At 41.5% G+C, this 20564-nt stretch overlaps 1 protein-coding gene across 14 annotated transcripts in view; it reads right to left on the bottom strand.

Annotated features, from left to right (window-relative positions):
• Positions 1–20564, bottom strand: part of DEPDC5 (DEP domain containing 5, GATOR1 subcomplex subunit) — a 98244-nt gene that overhangs the window by 73685 nt on the left and 3995 nt on the right. For 11 of the 14 annotated variants that reach the window (XR_009055059.1, XR_009055058.1, XR_009055056.1 and 8 more), the window contains exons 3-16: positions 20379–20466; positions 19711–19757; positions 18443–18528; positions 17708–17791; positions 16658–16707; positions 12931–13000; positions 10697–10775; positions 9745–9806; positions 6874–6943; positions 6447–6519; positions 2769–2872; positions 2606–2647; positions 2072–2146; positions 460–594 (exon numbers count right to left, since the gene is read on the bottom strand). Coding sequence is in view for 9 of the 14 variants with exons in the window: in XM_057744916.1 (XP_057600899.1) it covers positions 460–594; positions 2072–2146; positions 2606–2647; positions 2769–2872; positions 6447–6519; positions 6874–6943; positions 9745–9806; positions 10697–10775; positions 12931–13000; positions 16658–16707; positions 17708–17791; positions 18443–18528; positions 19711–19757; positions 20379–20466 (1065 nt within the window). In the remaining 5 variants the exon portion in view is untranslated. Of the gene's footprint in view, positions 1–459; positions 595–2071; positions 2147–2605; positions 2648–2768; positions 2873–6446; positions 6520–6873; positions 6944–9744; positions 9807–10696; positions 10776–12930; positions 13001–13702; positions 13842–16657; positions 16708–17707; positions 17792–18442; positions 18529–19710; positions 19758–20378; positions 20467–20564 lie in introns of those variants that run through there. The other 3 variants (XM_057744921.1, XM_057744920.1, XM_057744923.1) reach the window with 2 other exon arrangements.

Below are 20564 nucleotides of genomic sequence, written 5' to 3' on the forward strand. Positions count from 1 at the left end.
TAAAAAGCAAAACAATCCGCATCACTTAACAGAGCTTCTCTACCAGCCGTTGGGATTTACGTTCCCAACTCCCCTTGTTGTTGGAACACAAATCAAATTGGGGGAGGGTGCAAGTCAGGGACGCAGGGCACATCACGGAGGGAGGACTGGGTGACCCGTGGCGCCTCCCCGGATGGACACTGGATCCTGAAAATAATCCCTGAAAGGGGTTCTCTAGCGTCAAGCATGTTTGGGAAACTCAGAGTGCCCGTTATGCCCTCTAGAGATAAACAAGACATGCTAACATGCAAACTGGCAATTAGGAACCGTGCCAAACCCAGCATGTCCCAAGCCGACGGCCCACGGAACTCTTTCCGTCACCTGACGTGACTCACGTCCCTAGACCCGATGCTCAGAGCCCTGAGGGTACGGCAGGCTACAGACCCGGGACACGGCTGCGCCCGGAAGCGGAAGCGTTACCGTTGTCTATCATCCGCTGCTTGGTCAGGATCATGAGGAGCCGGTCCACTTCGAACACACCTACCCCGGGCGTGATCACCACAGACATCTGCCCAGTGCGGTCAAAGTTGCGGTTGATGTAGTGCTTGTCAAACACTTGAAACAAAGCAAAAAGTCCTCCCGTGGAGATGATACAAGCTTTTCGGAAACCAGCGGGTGGCAAGCATCTCCGTGCTCTCAGACCGTTTCGTCCACGTTTCTGTTAGAGCGGCTGCCACCTCCCGGCCCGAGTCCACGTCTGTCCTTCCCCTTCTACACTAAGCACTGCTTGAACACAGGTCTGTGTCCCTGTAGCCTCTGTTAATCCCCCTCTTCGAGGCCGAACACCTGCCTTATGCGGCCTTCAACGACCAAATTTCATGCCGTTAGTTTAAACCATCTGTAAATTGATCCGTATTGAGACTTGGTAGAATCAAACATTAATTTAAGACAATATTTAAGAAAGCAGACCAGAATCTTGTGACGACTTTGTAAATTTGGCACGTTAATTCTTAATTTGTTGTTATTGTTTTTGTTTTTTAGGCTGCATGGCTTGCAGAATCTTAGCTCCCCAACCAGAGACTGAACTTGCACCCTCGGCAATGACAGCGCAGAGTCCTAATCAACTAGACTGCCAGGGAGTTCCCTAATTCATGTTTCTGGGCTGTGTGATTCTTACTATGGAAATTTAGTGCCATTCAAATATGATAAAAAGATTTACTAATAAAAAACCCATGCTCTAGAATCCCTAGCACCTGCGTACAGACACGGGCAGGCAATACACAGAGTGACATGACCACACGCCACCTCTTCCATCAGTCACTGGTGACGGACAGACACCTAACCAGAGCTGGGAACGTGGAATTCTGACCACAGAGCAGAGACAGGGTCGCTGAGAGCTGAACTCAGCTTTAGGAATTCCTGCTGCTGCTGTGCCCAGAGCCACCCTCATCCCCAACCTATTCAACAAGGTGTTCAAGACTTTCCGGGCTGCCCCATGAGCCCCTGTATCCTTAGAGTAAATTTCCTTTTTTGTTTGAATTCATCAGGCTTCTGTTATCTGCAGATTATCTCAGCTAACACATAAATGCAGGGAATAACATTCAGAAGAAATCACATCACACTATTAACAGTGGTCCCTCTTGGAAGTGGTCTGACAGTGGAGGGAGGGGGGAGATTTTCATTTTACTTGATATACTTCTCTATTATTAGAATTCTAGGAACACAGGTTCCTTCTGTAATTAAAAATAAAAAGTAGATTAAAAAAAGTTACCTAGAAGCAGTTGAGGGATGGAGTGGAAAATAAGAACATAGTTTTTAGGAAAACAAAGGGCCCAAGGACTCCCTCCAGCTCTTTACCGTTGGATCACCATGCAAAGCAGATGAGAAGAGCAAGTCAATTTCCAACAGGAGATCCAAGCGCTACACGGCGGCCACTAAAACCATCCAATCAGAATTTAATTTGGGGAGGCACGGGGGTAGGTGGGCAGAGGCATCACCAGCTAGGTCTGGGTCTCTGTACATCAGTAAAGAGAAGTTCACGGTCATGTGGTCAGCAAGACACCCGCTCACTGTGGCTGACGCCCTCACTCACCATTGAATGACAGGTTGATGGCCTCTAGGTAGTTTCCTTGTGCTGAGGTAGAATTGTCTCCTTGAGGAAAGCCCTCTGAAGCAAAAGACATGAGAGGAGGAACAACATCTCATGAAAGATGGATTCTTAAGAAACAAGTGGAGGGACTTCCCTGGTGGTGCAGTGGTTGAGAATCTGCCTGCCAATGCAGGGGACACGGGTTCGATCCCAGGTCCAGGAAGATCCCACATGCCCTGGAGCAACTAAGCCCGTGCGCCACAACTGCTGAGCCTGCGCTCCAGAGCCTGTGCTCTGCAACCAGAGAAGCCACCGCAGTGAGAAGCCCGAGCACCACAACCAAGAATAGCCCCTGCTCGCTGCAACTAAAGAAAGCCCGCGTGCAGCAAGGAAGACCCAATGCAGCCATAAATAAATACATAAATAAATATATTTATTTTAAAAAAAAGAAAGAAGTGGGAAAAAAAAAAGAAATGAGTGGCAGGTGTCTTTCTCCACAGGCCCCCGCTCCCGCAGAAGGGATGTGACTGAACTTACTGCATGTGCAATGACCAGAGGGACCCAACCTGAAATAGAAACCTGGCCAGATGCAGAAGCCATACTCAGCACTGGAAGGGAAGCAAGCAGGAACCTCTCGGTCCCCCAGCCTCCATCCGACACCTCCTCCCCTGCCACACCTTCCAGCACATAAATGCAGTACCTGCCTGTTCCAGGCGCACCAGCACCGGATACTGGATGAAGAGCTTTTTAATTGTCACAAGGAGGGAGGTCCACTCTTCTCTTCTCTCGTTCTGCACCACCACCCTGAAAGCAGCATGATCACAAGATAGGCACTGAGCAGCGATAACATGTGGGACGTCAGGTCCCTTCCAGGGTTTCAAGGAAAGGAGAAGAGAGGATGCCCGGAGCTGGGGTCATTTATCATATAGCAAGAAGTAATAAAGTCAAATGTATTTAACAAACATTATCAAAGAAATGTAATGACATCAAGAGACTGAAAATGAAAAATACAAAAACATTTCAAAATTGCCTTGAGATTATACAAATGCCTAGTGCCGAGCAGGGAGATGACCATTCTTACAGACTGAATTATAATTATGTAGTACATATGAAAAGCCTTAAAAGAAAACATCCATTTATATGTTTTACATAGATAGCCAGTAAACGTATCTAGGCCAGGAAGCTAAATTAGTGGAAAGGGATGCTTACTGTACACTTTCTAAACCTTTAAAATTTTGAACCATGTGAATGTATTTCAAAAAATAAGTAAAATTTAAATTTAAAATGAAAAAGACACATTTCCATTAGTCTAGCAATTTAAATGCTAGAAACTTATCCTAAAGAGACACACAGGACCCAGAATAGCCAACACAGTATTGAAGGAGAAGAACAAAGTTGGAGGACTGACGCTATCCAACTTCAGGATTTATTATAAAACTACAGAAATCAAGACAGTGTGATATTGTGAAAGAAAAGACAAATAGATCAATGGAACAGAACAGAGCCCAGAAACAGACCCACACAAATACAGTCAACTGATCTTTGACAAATGAGAAAGGCAATACAATGGAGCAAAGATAGTCTTTTCAGCAACTGGTGCTGGAACAACTGGACATCCACATGCAAAAACAAACAAACAAACGGAAAGAAAAGAAAGACAGAAAGAAAGAAAGAAGGAAGGAAGGAAGGAAGGAGAGAGAGGGAGGGAGGGAGAGAGAGAAAGAGAGAGAAAAGAAAGAAAGAAAGAAAGAAAGAAAGAAAGAAAGAAAGAAAGAAAGAAAGAAAGAAAGAAAGAAAGAGAGAGAGAGAGAGAGAGAGAAAGAAAGAAAAAGAAAGAAAGAAAGGAAGAAAGAAAAAGAAAGAAAGGAAAAAATCTCCTTGCAGTCTACCAGTCAACAGCACTGGAATCATCAAACTCTCAGGCTCCATCCCAGAACTTACTGAATCAGAACCTGCATTTTAACGAATTCCCAGTGATTCATTTGTACACAGAGGTTTTAGAAGCACTAGTACAGTGGACCTCAAACACTAAAAAGGTGCTTTATAAATAAGTCTATTGAGCTGATATTTAACATACCCTCTACCAAAAAAAAAAAAATCTAAACACAGACCTTACAGCCTTCATAAAAATTAACTCAAAATGGATCACAGACCTAAATATAAATGTAAAACTGTAAAACTCTAAAGATAACACAGGAGAAAACCTAGATGACCTTAGGTGTGGTGATGACTTTTTCAATTCAACACCAAAGGCACAGTTATGAAACAAAAATTGATAAGCTGGATTTCATTCAAATTAAGAAACCTCTGCTCTGCGAAAGACAGTGTGAAGAGAACGAGAAGACAAGCCACAGACAGGGAGAAAATACTCGCGAAAGACACATCTGAATAAATGACTATCATCCAAAATATACAAGAGACCCTTAAAACTCTGCAATAAGGAAACAAACAATACAACTAAAAAGTGGGCAACAGACCTGAACAGACACCTCACCAAAGAAGACACACATACAGATGGCAAATAAGCAGATGAAAAGATGCTCCACCTCATATGCCATCAGGGAAATGCAAATTCAAACAAGACACCACCCTACCCCTACTAGAAACACCAAAACCCAGAACGCTGATAACATCAAATGCTGGAGAGGCTGCGGAGCAACAGGAACTTCCATTCCTTGCTGGTGGGAGTGCAAACTGGTGCAGCCACTCTGGAAGACAGTTTGGTGGTTTCTTACAAAACTGAATGTACTCTTACCATGTGATCCGGCAATCGTGCTCCTTGGTATTTACCCAAATGAGTTGAAGACTTACGTCTACACAAAAACCTGTACATGGATGTTTACAGCAGCTTTATTTATAACGGCCAAAACTTGGAAGCAACCAAGAGTCCTTCAGCAGGTGGATGGTACATCCAGACGAGGGTCCCTTATTGAGCACTAATGAGAAATGAGCTATCGAGCCATGAAAAGACGTGAAGGAACCTTAAATGTATACTAGTAAGTGAAAGAAGCCAATAGGAAGAGGTTACATATTATATGAGTCCAACCGTATGACACTCTGGAAAAGGCAAAACTATGGAGACACTAAAAAGATTGATAGTTCCAGGGGCTGGAGGTCAGGGAAGGAATGAGTAAGTGGAACACAGAGGATGTTCAGGGCAGTGGAAATACTATGTATGATGCTATAATGATGCAGACGTGTCGTTATACATTTGTCCAAACAGAGAGAATACACACCACCGAGAAGCCCATCTTTTCATCGTGTTTTCTATCTTACCCCTGGTCTGCCTTTGCAATCCAAAGGGAAGTACTTTTAACACTACGGTATGTGTTTCTCCAGATCCTTTTCTGTTTAGCGTGTTTTAAAATTGGAGGTTCCTTTTTTAAATTTGTTTTTGTTTTTAATAAAATCAAGTATACTTTGGTAGAGAAAAAAGCCCTGTGAACCTCCTTGCACCTATTACTCACATCCAACAATTATCAAAGAGGATTATATCATTTTGGGGATGGGATGGCTATATAATATTTTGTCAGTCTGAAATTCTGTCAAAATTTAACTAATTCCTTGTTGTTCGATACTTAATTTTTGTCTAATTTTTAAAATTATCTATATGCTACTGTGAGAAATAAACAGATACACAGTTATGCATCCCTGTTTCCTGCTTTTTTTTTAATTAAGACTTTTTCTTTAGAGTAGTTTTAGTTTCACAGCAACACTGAGAGGAAGTTAGAGATTTCCCATATACTCCCTCCCTCAACACATGTTTCATGCCACCTGCCCCTCCAATTATCAACATTCCTCACCAGACTGGTGCATTGGTTGCAATTACTAAACCTACAGTGACACACCATAATCACTGAAAGTCCATAGTTGCCCTTGTTCTTTGGGGACAACATGTTTTAATATCTATAATTTGCTCTAAAGTAAAACTTAGCCAAAAAATAAATGAAGCAAATATGGCATGATAATCCAGGAATTGGGTATATGGGTTCATTATATTAATTCATTCTTCTTTTCTGCAAGTTTGAAACTTTTTACAGTAAAAAGTTTGGAAAGTCTAAATGCAATGTGGTATCCTCGATTGGATGCTGGAACAAAAAAGTGCATAAGCAGAAAAACTGATGAAATCTGAGAAAAGTCTGATATTTAGTTCATGGCAACGTACCAGTGCTCATTTCATAGTTTTGACAGATGTACCTTGGTTAGGAAATGTTCACGGGGAAAATGGGGAAAGGTATATGGCAACTCTCTATACTGTCTTTGCTACTTCTCTGTAAACCTACAATTATTCCAAAGTAAAAAGGTTAATTTTTTTTTTTAAGTTAGGAAAGAAACAACCAAGAGAAAAACAAGGCAAAAGCAAAGCACCCAAACATACTTATAGAAGTCTTCATAGAATCTTCCCTTGTGATCCTGCCTAATCGAGGCTCGGTTTATTTCAGGAAATTCATCTGAAATAGAGAAAACAACAAATGTAGATCATATTGAAAAGAGAAATTCAGTTTCTCTGCCCCCACTTCTGGGTTGAAGGGTTGCATCACACACACACACACACACACACACACACACACACACACACGCACGATAATTACATATCTATTAAGTTGGTTTTAAGATGAATCACAGCCCACAGACTTCTTGCATTTACTAATGGACTGTGTCATTTTCCACTGTATCCTATCCTCTAACAGAAAAGATGGGAAAGATGGAGCAGTGTCAAAGGAAAGAAAATGATAAGGAATGAATCGGGATGGGCGTGTGGAAAGCTTAACAAAAAAATAACTGTAGGAGAAAGACTTACTCACCAAGAGATTTTGCATCATAGAAAGTCCTAGAAAACAGGACCACTGTCACTTCATGACTGCAGTTCTTCTCCTAGGCATGAGCAGAGAGAAAAAGGACTCAAGTTTATTCCATTGACTTCACTATGAAGCAGCCTGCGGGAACCCAACAGTCTCAATTCTGAGAGCCTCGGGGGCTCAGGTATGGGTCACACCATGTAACTTAGGCTGCGTGATACAGCGGACAGAGTGCTGCCAGAGGCAGAAGGCCTGGCCTGACTCCTGGCTCTGAAACTCACCACTACATGACCTTGGGCAAGTTATCTAAAGTCCTAAGAATGTGGAACCTGTTTTGAAAACTGCAAATCATGGGACTTCCCTGACGACCCAGTGGTTAAGACTCTGTGCTTCCACTGCAGGGGGCAAGGGTTCAGTCCCTGATCGGGGAACTAAGATCCCACATGCTGCAAAGCACTCCCAACCCCCCCCCCCCCCACCGCTAAGACAAACAAAAAACCCCCCTGCAAATCACCAATACGTGGCGGGTGCTGTCTCCCAGCTCTTGATCAGGCATGAAATAGATCGGGCTATTGTCAGAGGATCGTGGTATTTGTACCTGCTTCACAGTGTTTTTTTTTAATTTCTTCAGGACTCTGATTTAGGGAAGAACAGAACCCAGGATGGTGGATGTAAGAACCAGACCCTCCCACCTACTGCCACGGCCACAGGATGAGGACTGGGTGCTGCTCAAGATGCAGGGGTTGAGACCAAGGCAATGAGTTACCTTTGGACTGCGATGGCGACAAGTGGGAATACATTTCCCTGCCATCTGGAGCTCAGTATTCTAGAAGTAGGGTGTTTACAGACGGCATGAAATGTGGCTTGCACCAGTGAGCCAGCAAGTTCAGTTTCAGTTCCTCCCGGGGCTTTGAAGACAACAGCCCACACTGACCAAGCCCATCTCAAACTCAACTTACTGATGACACGATTCAGCACTCACCACATAAGGAAAACAGCCTAACGCACATCACGTCCCCTTATATTCTTTCACGGATATCCCTCAAGTAGACAGAAATTCCTAAATACAAGCCAAGGTACCAAGAGCAGACCTTCACTAGCCTCCAGCTACTTTATTGGACGTCCAGTGCTCCCAACTGATCTGATTTTGGTATAAGTCTTATATAGGCAAAAGGCCTGACAGTGGGCTGGTACGGGCATGTGAGCCTCTTGACGCACGTGTGATGGAGGCGGCAACATACAAAGTGGTAACGTGGCCCAGGATTACAGAAGCACAGACAGGACAGCCCCAGGGGCGAGCACTGGGGGAATGGATGGAACCAGATTAGAATCCTGGTTTTGCGTGTGCAGGCTACCAATCACGGGCGAGTTATCTAACCTCTTTCAGCTGTACTTTCCCTACCTGTGTAAAAGTGACAGGAGGATAAAGTGACATAAGGTGGGTAAGACACTTACCATAACACCTGGTGTGTGCTCTTATATTTAGGTCTCTGGTTCACTTTGAGTTAATTTCTGTATATCATGAGGTAAGGCCCCAAATTCATTCTTTGGCATATGGGTATTCAATTGTCTCGAATCCATTTGTGGAAGAGGCTATTTTTTTCCCCTCATTGACTGGATTTGACATTCTCATCTAAAATCAACTGACCAGGGACTTCCATGGCAGTCCAGTGGTTAAGACTCTGAGCTTCCAATGTCAGGGGCTCCAGTTTGATCCCTGGTTGGGGAACTAAGATCCCACATGGTGCTTGATGCGGCCACACATTTTTTTTTAATTAAAAAAAAAAGAATCAACTGACCATAGATGTATGGGTTGATTTCTGTACTCTCAGTTCTATTCCACTGATCTACATACCTATCTTTATGCTAGTACCACACTGTCTGGACTACTTTGGCTTTGTAGTAAGTTTTGAAATTAGACAGTGAGAGTCCTCCAACTTCCTTCTTCTTTTTCAAGATTGGTTTGGCTCTTCAGGATCCCTTGCAATTCCACATAAATTTCCACATAAATTTTAGAATCAGTCTTTCCATTTCATAACAAAGGCCACTGGGACTTTGATAGGGACTGTTTGGAACCATAGTTTGCTTTGGGTAGTATTGCCATTTTAACAATATTAAGTCTTCTGATCTATGAACATGAGCTGTTTTTCATTTATTTAGGTCTTCGTTCATTTCTTTCAGCAATGTTTTATAGATTTTAGTACACAAAACTTGCACCTCCTTGGCTAAATTATTCCAAACTATTTTATTCTCCCTGATGCTCTTATACATAGAAGTGTTTTTTAATTTAATTTCTTAAAAAATTTTTAATTCCTTGTTTTAATTTCCTGTTCAGATTGTTCATTGCTGATGGAACACAAATGATCTTGTATGTTGATTTTGTATCCTGCAACTCTGCTGAATCTGTTTATTACTCTATAGTTCGTTTTGTTTTTTTAATGGATTTTGGGGGGTTTTCTACATACATCTGTGAAGGAAGATAGTTTTACTTCTTCTCTTCCAATATGGATGCCTTCTGTTTCTTTTTTCTTTCCTTCTTTCTTTTTTTTTTTTTTTGCCTAGGTGCTCTGGCTAGAATTTTCAGTACAACATTGAATACCAGTGGTGAAAGCAAACATCATTATTTTGTTCCTGATCTTATCTTAAGAGGAAAAGTTTTCAGTCTTTCACCATTAATTATGATGTTAGCTGTGGGTTCTTCATAACTACACTTTACCATGCTGAGGTGATGGAGACAATTTAAATCTAGAGTCTTATCAATTTAGACGTTAGTTAAGGTACCTCAATTAAATGCAGCTCAATAGAAATAGGAAGTTTTTAAAATCTGCACTGAATAATGTTCACGCAATGAGATTTAGTGCATGAGAAAAAACATACCTTCCACTTGGTAAAGAGATCAGCAAGGAAACCATTCACAGCTTTCTCAAAATACAGATCCCCTGAAAGAGGCAATAAGAGGAGGTGAGGATTATCTGTATTTCTTGCTTACATTTTCTTCTCTCAGTAAAGTAACAGGAACAGGACTAGTCAAAGAGAAGGTGGCTACTGCTACATCCTAAAAGTGGCTTCAACCTAGACTTTCTATGGAGCCAAGCTTAACATTTACCTCACTCAGTAAGGTAAATGTTAAGATTCAAGGTAAAATATAAGATTGAAAAAGCTTTGATGACTGAAAAAGATGGTGTATCTTCAAAATGAGAGAACCATCTGACTTTTAAATATAATTATTCTCACAGTGATGCTTCGAGTTTGTTCCCAGGTGATCCTGCAGGTAGACCCTGGGCATTCACTAAACTACCACTTGCAGTTTCTGCTGTTCTCAAGCATCCGTGATGACCTACATCAAAAATTAATTTGTAATTTTGCTAAACACAAACTCGAACTGCACACACCATGAGGCTTATGTGTTAGACACAGTATCCACACCTCATAGCAGCTTTATCGTACTCCACTTACTGTGTGGTAATTCTAATCAAATAAGACAAATTTGGTGATTTCTGTGAGTGATTGTGACACAAGATAAAAGAAAGCAAAGAAGGTGCTAGTTTCTGGCCATAGAGTCACTTTCTCTGACTTTTCATCCTGTACTTACAGAATAATTGAAGATCTGAGAATTCTGATTTTTCATTAATGCTTTAGTACAATTCATGCAATTCACTAGATACATAAAATATATAAAATATTTACTTATTTTAGCATTTGAGGATTTGTAAAGATCTCAGGACATATCTTCAGAGAATGTTAAGAAATTGCTGCAAATGATACAAACTTGGGGGAAACCAGAAACTTCTCCCCGTTAGCAGTTATAACCCGCACTTAGGAACAGTACCATAAATATCAAAATCCCACATTTCACAGCTCATCTGAATAAATATGTAAACCATAGCCGACGTAGAACGGAATACCACCTGAAAGAAACAAAAATATAGTTGCATTAAAAAGCAATGATGGATAGAATTTCAATTCTGCAAAATGAAAAAGTTCTGGAGATCTGCTTCACAATAATGTAAATATACTCAACACTACGGAACTGTACACTTAAAAATGGTTATGAGAATTCCCTGGTTGTCCAGTGGTTAGGATTCCACACATTCACTGATAAGGGCCTGGGTTCAATCCCTGGTCGAGGAACTAAGATCACACGAGACAAAAGTGTGGCCAAAAAAAAAAAAAAAAAAGGTTAAGATGACAAATTTGATATGTTTTTTTTACACACACACAAAAAATGTAATGCTGGAAGATTTCTGTTAATTGTGACATGGAACTTCTAAAAGCAAGCTTCATCCCTGGCATCACAGGCCATGAGGGGAAGATCCTGCCCCTACCCTCTAGGAGCTCATGGCAGAGGAAAAAAAAACGTGTAAAATATTACAACTACATACAAACATTCCATGAAGCTTCCCACAAGAAATGCTGGAGAAGGGGCAGTGAATCTGTTGGGAAAGTCAATGAGACCTCATTATGGAAGCAGAACTTGGGCTAAGATGTGCCAGTTGATGAGATGTTGATCTGGTAAGTAATCCACATCATACCCCGCTCCGTACCCAGACTGCCTCCAGGAAAAGCCCTAGTGGTTTCCCTGGCCTGCGTGCTTTACCACAAAGCCCTTTATGCAAACCTTCCCTCCTCCACCAGACTTTAAAGAGGTTTGGTGGGAAAGCAAAATGTATAAAATGTGTAAGTTGCAGACATCGATACTCCCTTTCCTTTTACATTTGCTGCTTCGAATCTCTTGTGTGCTAGAAAACTGGGTAACTGAACTGATTATAAATATTATCTCCAGTAACAGAGCCTTGGCACATTAAGTGCCAGGAGCCATGCCAGACAACTTCGGGATAAAAAGGTAAAAGATACAGTCCTTGCCCTCAGAGTGCTTGCAGTCTGGTGGCAAGGCAGGCAAGCAACGCATCCACCACGGAATGACAGGCGCTGACGCAGGCACGTGGCCAGGGTGCCACGAGGGCACTTCCAGCCCAGTGGATCCAGGCAGGCTTTCCAGGAGCAGGGAAGCCTGAGACTAGTGCTGAGGGATGGATGAGGGGCTTGCGAAAGGGGGAAGGGGAGGAGCAAGCACCTCAGGCGGGAGAGGGCAGCACACGCAAAGACACGGAGATGAGCACGGCGTGTTGGAGGGATGGCGTGTTGGAGGGATGGTGAGCGGTTCCCGTGGCTGGATGGGGTGGGGGGCTACATGGGAGAAGTGACAGATTAGTTCCAGACTCAACTGCCTCCCCTGATTTCTGTTCCCCTGAATGACGCCTCCCCGGCCTCCTCCGTATCACAAATGACACCAGCACCTCTCCATTCCGCAGCGCAACTCTTCCTTCCTTCACTCCTCTCACCAACCCATCAGCAAGGTCTGTGGACTCGACCCCAGAACGTTTCACCCATCTGCCCCCATCTCTCCACTGCTCCAGGGCCCAGCCTGTCCACGCCACCGCCTTCTAACTTCCTAACTCCTCTCTCTGCTTCCACTCTTCCCCAACACCATCCTCCACGCAACCCCAGGTGTGACAACCAAAGATGTCTCCAGACTTTGCCCAAAGACCCCTGGGGAGGCATGATCACTCCAGGTTGAGAACCACTGCTCTCAAGGGAGGCTGGGGGATGGGAGCACGGCAGACAGGTGCTTTCACCAGCGTGGGTAACGTTCACAGCTGTGCAGTTTGGATTTTTCCAACTGGAGTAGAGAGTCACAGGAGGAGATTCCTTGGCAAAGGTCTTCCTTCACATTTACCAATGCAATCTTCTACTGAGTTTAACTTTTGCTACACATTCGTGGCCATAGAAGCCTGCAAGCTAGATGTTCCATCTCTACGTCTGATATGAAACAGAAGAAAACGAAGATCACCCCCAAGCCAGAGAGATCCAACTGTCAAACACTAGAATTTCAGGAGTCCTTGACTATATTACAATATTATCTGGCTGGGCTGATAGCAGCTTGGTCACGAGCTTGATCATGAGACCAAGTTTTTGCTGGTTCCTGTTTTATTTTTGATTTCACGACTTACAGACATAATAGCACGGGAAAACGGAATCAAAAAAGCACTTCATCACCCTTACCCTGGTATCTTCGCTGATATAACCACACATGACCTTCTCATTCTTGACCCACAGCTCCCCGGCCTGCGCCCTGAAAGGAGACGTATACCTGTTATTACGAGTCCTACATAAACCAAGAACAAACAGGGGTGCCTTCAGGTGTCTCTTTCTATCATTTATACCCAAATGACCTGGCCAGTTAGATTTCCAGAGTGCCACCAACAGATTACACAACATAAAGAATTCTCAGAGTACAGTGAACCTGCACAACAGGAGCTCTTAATTTGGGGGTCCGAAGACAACATATGGGTCTAAGGAAGGGCTTCAGGGAACCCATGAAAGCTCTGAAATGATGCAAACTTTCCTGAGCACAGAATTGTACTTTTTGGCAAATCTCAAAAGGGCACTCACCATAAAAACAGTTAAGAAGCACTGATGAACAAATGTGCTAACCCCAGCTTTGAGATAAAGAGTTTCAACAGAAACAAGATCCATCTCAATATCAGATTAGAAGACAAGAAGTCAAGGGGCATGAAGGGACAGGGTCCCTACTCAATGGAGGACATTCTGCTAAAAAATTTTCATGTCAATATTAAGTAATATAATATTATGTCTTTTCTGCCTGCTTCTTTATACTAGTTTTCAAATTGTCTACAATGACCAAGCCTTGTATATAAAAATACTTAGCATGTGCCTGATACCTAGCATGTGCAGAACACGTGGTATTCGACAGTATTAATTCTACAATCAGGACAGGTGTGTTGAGACTGGCCACCAGAGACTCAGCGCTCAAGTCAGAGAAGATCCCAGAAGATCCTCTGAAGTGGGGCAGATCTAGCAGGAAAACACCCAAACGGGATGTTCCGATGGGCTTTAGGTGGGACTCTCACACAGATCTGTCTGCCCTGGGACAGCTGAGAAATCAGGGCCAGAAATTATTCAGTGTTGCTCCCTCTGGAGTGTGAGTTAGAAAAAACAAAAACAAAAAAATTAAGTCAAAAAAAAAAAAGATAGTCAGCAGTCCCAAAACTATATCTGGGAAAATGGGATCTCTTCACAATGAGATCAAATCGACTGGGTTTCTAAATTCAATTTTTAAAAAATATTTATTACTTTTTAATTGAAATACAGTTGCTGTACAGTATTATATAAGTTATAGGTATATAGTATAGTGAGTCACAATTTTTAAAGGTTATATCCATTTACAGTTATTATAAGACACTGGCTCTATTTCCCATGTTGTATCATATAATGTAGCCTCGTAGCTTATTTTATACCTAATAGTTTGCACCTCCCACTCCCGTACCCCTACGTTGTGCCTCCCCACTTCCCTCTCCCGACTGGTAACCACCCGTTTGTTCTCCAGATCGGTGAGTCTGCTTCCTCTTTGTTATGTTCACTAACTTGTTGTATTTTTTAGGTTCCACATATAAGTGATAGCATATAGTATTTGTCTTTGACTTATTTCATCTAAGGTCAATATTTTAAAAAAGCAAAATGCTAATTGTTAGCAGATGGATGTTAGTGCAATATTTTTCTTTAAAATTTTTCTTTAATTTTTTAAAATACTGATTTTAGAGGGTTTTTTTTTTTTTTAATTTTAAAGAATACATTGTGAATCTACTCAGAGGAAATCAAAATGTTTACCTTTAAGGAAAAATAACATTTCAAAGTTGAGGTCTCAAGGTAATGAAACTGTCTATGTCCTTAACCGTTGACTAAATTACCAGATTAAAAGGCTAAATTACAGAGAAATTCTCTGCTAATTTATTATGATTTTATTTTATTTTCTCAAATGAGGCCCAGAACACCTTCCCCCCACCCCCCACCCCAATTTGGAAAAGAAAGTGACTTTTGATTCAATGTAGAAAGACTAAATAACTCTCCTTGGAAAAATAGTAGAAGATTTTGTGGTTTACGTTTAACCATGAATGAGCAAAATATTAGGACAGATCTTGAAAAATCTCAAACTGACATTATACCAGGGTGTATGAAGGCACTTGCATGGAGAAACAAGGAATTCAATTATGGAAGGAATCTGAGAGGGGTTTCTACACCAGGGCTCTGCAAACTGTAGCCTGTAGGCCAAATCCAGTCCATCTTCTGTTTTTTGTATGGCCTGCAGCTAAGAATAGATTTTATATTTTTAAATGTTTAATAAAAAAAAAAAAGAATTTACAACAGGGACCTGAGACCCATGTGGCCCAAAGTCTAAAATATTTACTATCTAGTCCTTTACAGAAAAAGATCCTAAACCAACCATTTCATTTTGCAGATGAACAGACTGAGAGACTCCCTGACCTGCCCCAATTCACCCTGCTAACCACTGGCGCTGTAGGAATGGAATCCAGCTTTCCTGACTCCAGGCCCATCGCCTGGGAGAGACCAGCTTGTACTGGATGGCATAAATAGATTGTATTTCTTGTTCTGCTTGAGACTTAGTCACTTGTTGGACTGTACTTAAGTTGCTAACATTTTTTTCAAAGAATTCTGACCCTACAACTTTTAAAACACCCCCTTTTAAAAAGAAAAAATGAATTCTTTACCCTTTCTTTTTTTCAGGAAAGAAAGGTCAGAGTAATCAAACAGCCCTCATGGCTGGTGAAAGTTCTTTACAAAGGATTCTGGCCAATACAGGTAAGAGGAGAGATCGAATTAGAAAATCATCACTTTGTAATGATCATCAACAGATGAAACCGTATGGTGAAAAGTTGATGGGGAATTTCACAACAGGGGACCAGGCTGCATCACCAGAATCCAGTGGTCATTCTCACATTAAAAGTGAGTCACCCACAGGACAAGAACAAGGATGCAGATGCAGAGAATGGACTGGAGGACATGGGGTTGGCGGGGCGGGGGGCAAAGGGAGAGCTGGGACGAAGTGAGAGAGTAGCATAGACATATATACACTACCAACTGTAAAATAGATAGCTAGTGGGAAGTTGCTGTATGACAAAGGGAGATCAACTCGATGATGAGTGATGCCTTAGAGGGTCGGGACGGGGAGGGTGGGGGGGAGTCGTGGGAGGGAGGGGATATGAGGATATGTGTATAAATACAGCTGATTCACTTTGGTGTACCTCATAAGCTGGTACAAGAGTGTAAAGCAATTATATTCCAATAAAGAGCTTAAAAAAAAAAAAGTGAGTCACCCAGATGTAAATATGCTTGAGTACATACAGTAAATTTTAAGAAAGACACAGCTTACTCCAGGGAAAAGGATTTATATTTCATTATACACTTTCTGTTACTGTTTGAGGCTTTACTATGTGGATATTTTGATTTTTGAATTTGAAGGAGGTTTCAAAAAGCCTCCCTTTTTCTCTTCTTCACAAACTGAAATACAGAAATAATTTTAATAAATCAAGACCAGTGTGGTATTGTTAAAAAGGCAGCAAATCAGGAACAATTGTGTAGGTCTCCAAACCTGTTTTTTGAATCTGTAAAACAAAAAGGTTTGATGGGATATATTCCTTTAAGGCTTTTTCTGGTTCTAAAGTTGTGAGTAGATACCTCCTTTGTTAAGAACACCAGGTGGCTTCAGCAACATCCACACAGCTTAAAACTACTACAGTGCATTTTGGGGGTTTTTGGGTTTGTTTTAGCTACAACAATCTAACATTTTAAGCTATTGCGTATTCTATTATATGGACATCCACATGTCTCGAAGGCTGTATGTAGCACAGTTACTGAACTAGATGTTATTTCCATTGACAAACTGACAAATCAGAAGTGACACAGTATCTACCTGATGCCAGCAAATTCCACCTTTTGAGTGATGTAGGCACATGTGCTGACCTAAGGGGAGAGAGAGAGAGAGAGAGAGAGAGAGATTTACCAACACATCAAAGCCATAAAAGGTGACAAAAAACATCTCCTGGCTTTCTAATGTCTTCTAACAAGCCAAAGTTCAATTAACATGGGAGTAATAGGTTTATCCCATAGGAAAACCTGCCAGGCAGGTATAACAGTAGGTTTCTAAGGGTTTGGCAACTAGAGACAATAGTAAAGACCCGGCGGATAATAAGTGGCCACCTTCACTAATACACTTACCTTCACGTACGCGTGCATACAAACCTACATTTATATATGGAACGTTTACCTCTCATTTTAGAAAATGGAACTCTCTCCCACCAAATAAAAAATAAGCAAAGATATCTCTTTCTGAAAACATATAGTGGTGAACATTCTACCTATGATTTGTTGTTGCTTAACAGCCAAAAAGTCCAAAAGGAGAATTTTCAGCAGCAGCTCACAATTCTGATGAACTGAACACGTTCAGTGGAAATGTCAATTAAAAATAAATCAACGAGGAAAATGGGAGGAGGGTAAAGCAAAACGCAGTCTAACCTGGAAGCAACAAGATCTGGGTTCCACCCCAGTTGTCAACCGCTTACTAGCTTTCTCATCTTAACTCCTCAATCTGTTTTCGCATCTATAAATTCAGGGGAATAAATGCCTGTCCACAAGAGGAGATGTAAGGAGCAAAAGAGATCGAGTGAAAACTTGAAAATTAAAGTCCCATTCAAATGTGAAATAATATGACACTTTCCCATTCAAACCAAAAATGCAGAGTAACACCCTGTGACAACAAACAAGAAAAGCAAAGCTTAAAAAAAAAAAAACATGAAAAGAGAATGGAAGGAGACATACAACGTGTTTACAATAATTCCCTGTGATGCTGGAATCAGAGATGATTTTATACTCTTCTCCCTACTAGATCTAAATCTCCCTGGTGACAGGGATTATTACATAATGGAAAAAGTAACAGACATTTTTTAAAAAAATTACATCTTACCAAACTTTTCTTTAGTCGCCACATATCCCCACGGCCAATATATTGATCCTTAAAGGTTAATTCCACTAGGTCAAGGGTCACATCCTAAAAGGAATAAACAAATAATGTCTCTGCATTACTGTGCCACACTTTATAGTCATAAGATAACACTGTGCAGAAACCTTTTGGCAAAAAGACAACTACCAGAAGACCATTCAGTAGTGGAACCCTGGCAAACAGAATTTTTTCCTGCCCAAGAAGGCTTCTGAGGACAGGGAAGTCTCCAACAGATACTTGGGCTGCTATATCATGGTTAAGTGCAAAGGGCACCAGAGTAGTGGTTCTGTGTTTTAGTCGTGATTCTGGCACACATGACATTGAACTGTGGGCTTTATTTCCCTAGCTAATGTGAGTAATATCTTCTGGACAATGATTTTTATCTCTGAATTTTATAGCAGCATTTCTCAAAGAAAAATGAGAATGTGTAAAAAAGTTTTAGTATTTTTACAGAAAGTTTTACATTTAGCTTCACAAACACATATACATACAGAATCTTTTTAGGACAAGATTTTAAAAAAGGGGGAAGGCTTTAAATGCAACCTATATTCTACCTATAATCTAAATGACCTATATGACTACATATTTAATAGTTTAACACTATACTTAAGTAACTCACTATTTCCTTAGAGGCCTAATCTTGAGGAAGGGGGTTAATCATTCCTCCAAAAGACACTCAAATCCAGAACAAAGACACACCTTAGGGTCTACGACATTCACATATACATCTTGATAAGGTCTTAGCCGGAACACTTGAGTCACAGTCTGGTCCACACTGACAGTTTCTGAAACAGATTAGAAATTTGGATCATGTAACATATTCTGAAAAACCATGTAAATACATCCATAAATACTCAGACATTCAACAAACAACACAACTGATCCTTTGCCAAGGGCAAGACATGTTCTCTGCCTTTAGGAGCAGGTCTTACTTCACCTGAAAAGCAGAGTTCAATTAAAAAATGAGAGAGAGACAGACAGAAATACAGAGAGAGAGAGAGACAGACAGACGGCAGGGAGTGCAGGTGGGGGTGGAGAGGAAAGAAAGAATTTAAGAAGCAACATAAAAAAGTTTGAAGGGTTGTGAAAATTCAAAAGAGGAAGGAGATCCTTTCTCTTTCGGAACGAAAGTAACAGAGGTAGTTAAGGAAGAAATCAACTTTTCAGTGAGCCCTTAAGTCTGGTAAGTCAGAAACTTAGCAGGTGGCAGGAGAAGAGGTGACAGTAAGAAGGACGCACAGGATCTGGATTTTACAGACTGCTTTCTCATCAAGTTAAAATACAAAAAAGTTGTTGACACCAAAATCTTTTAGAGCAAATTAGGTTTTTGTTTTTTTTTTTAATGCCATTTAAGGAATTACTTTATTTGCTATCAATTAACGTTTCAGTTCCTTGATCAGCAATGGTATAGTCATTAGAGGAAAAAAGAAAGATCTGGAATCAGAATGAGTAGTAGAATTTACTGCTCTGGCTCCTTCATTTACTGACTCCAAGCAAACCCACTCATCCCACCGAGACAAAGTTTCCTCACTCACCCAAGAGTTGGTGGGAAAATCAAGATAGAGAGATGACAAACAGCTCCCACTACCATGCCTTGCACAAGTGGCAGGTAATCGACAATATATATTCCTTCCCTGCTGCAACCCAAAGTAGGCATTTAACAAATGTTTTGTGAAAAAAAAATAATATTGAGGAAAGCATGTTTTGCCAACAATCTTTTTGGAGTCAGATGTAAAGCTTCACCTATTCAGATTAACCTTCCTCTTAACTCTAAACATTGTTTTTTCAGTGCCCTTAAGAAATGCTAACATATGAGATTCCTTAGCAGGTTTGATATCTGACAATTTTTTTTTAATGGGAATACAATTTGATAAGAAGTACTGTGTCCTCATTGTGAAGAGAGGTTTCTTACAGTTTCTGAAACAGTAAAGTGTAAAAATCTTAGAGAAGAGAGATGGCATTCTTACCTTTCTGCAAATCCTCCTTAAGTGACTTGACCTGCAAAAGCAGAGGGCTGGGAAGAAAGAAAAGCGACAAAGAGAAGGCTGTCATCAGCAGTAACTAGCCAGCTTTCCTCACCACCCACAAGGCACAGATATATTCTAACAGGCAGCACAACCATGGGAGAATGTTCCCTTAGAAAACAAACTCTGCACTTGTATTCAAGGAAATGGAGAAATGCTACTGGATTGTTCAGAGTTGTCCTCTCAGCTTCAAAAACACAAAGAATGGACCACTTTTTAAAAAGATGAGGGACTTCCCTGGTGGCACTGTGGGTAGGACTCTGAGCTCCCAATGCAGGGGGCCCGGGTTCGATCCCTGGTCAGGGAACTAGATCCCACATGCATGCCGTGACTAAGAGTTCACACGCCACAACCAAGAAGCCTGTGTACCGCAACTGAGGAGCCGGCGAGCTACAACTAAGGAGCCCATGAGCCACAACGAAGACCCGGTGCAACCAAATAAATAAATATTAAAAAAAAAAAAAAGATGATTGGTTCCTCAAACCCTGGAGGGCAGGAGCATTTTTGTCCAAAGACAAAGAGCTGTCTTGCCCTGCAAGCCCTTTAGACCAAATATCACCTGGAAAGAGCCGGCGGCCCAGTTAGTTCCCTGCTGCTCGTCAGACGCTCACCTGTGCTCATCGTTGGGGTGAGCAATCTCCACAATGTCTCCAAGCCTGATGTGAGGAAATACTTTGGGGTTCACAACTAGCTCATCATCTGAAAGATAATTCAGCAATCTCAGGCAGCAAATGACTCACATGGAAGCAGTTTGCTGTGCATGTTCTCATGCTGTGTCCTTACAACCCCATCGTTTG

This window comes from Hippopotamus amphibius, chromosome 8, assembly GCF_030028045.1.
Source record: "Hippopotamus amphibius kiboko isolate mHipAmp2 chromosome 8, mHipAmp2.hap2, whole genome shotgun sequence".
NCBI lineage: Eukaryota > Metazoa > Chordata > Mammalia > Artiodactyla > Hippopotamidae > Hippopotamus > Hippopotamus amphibius.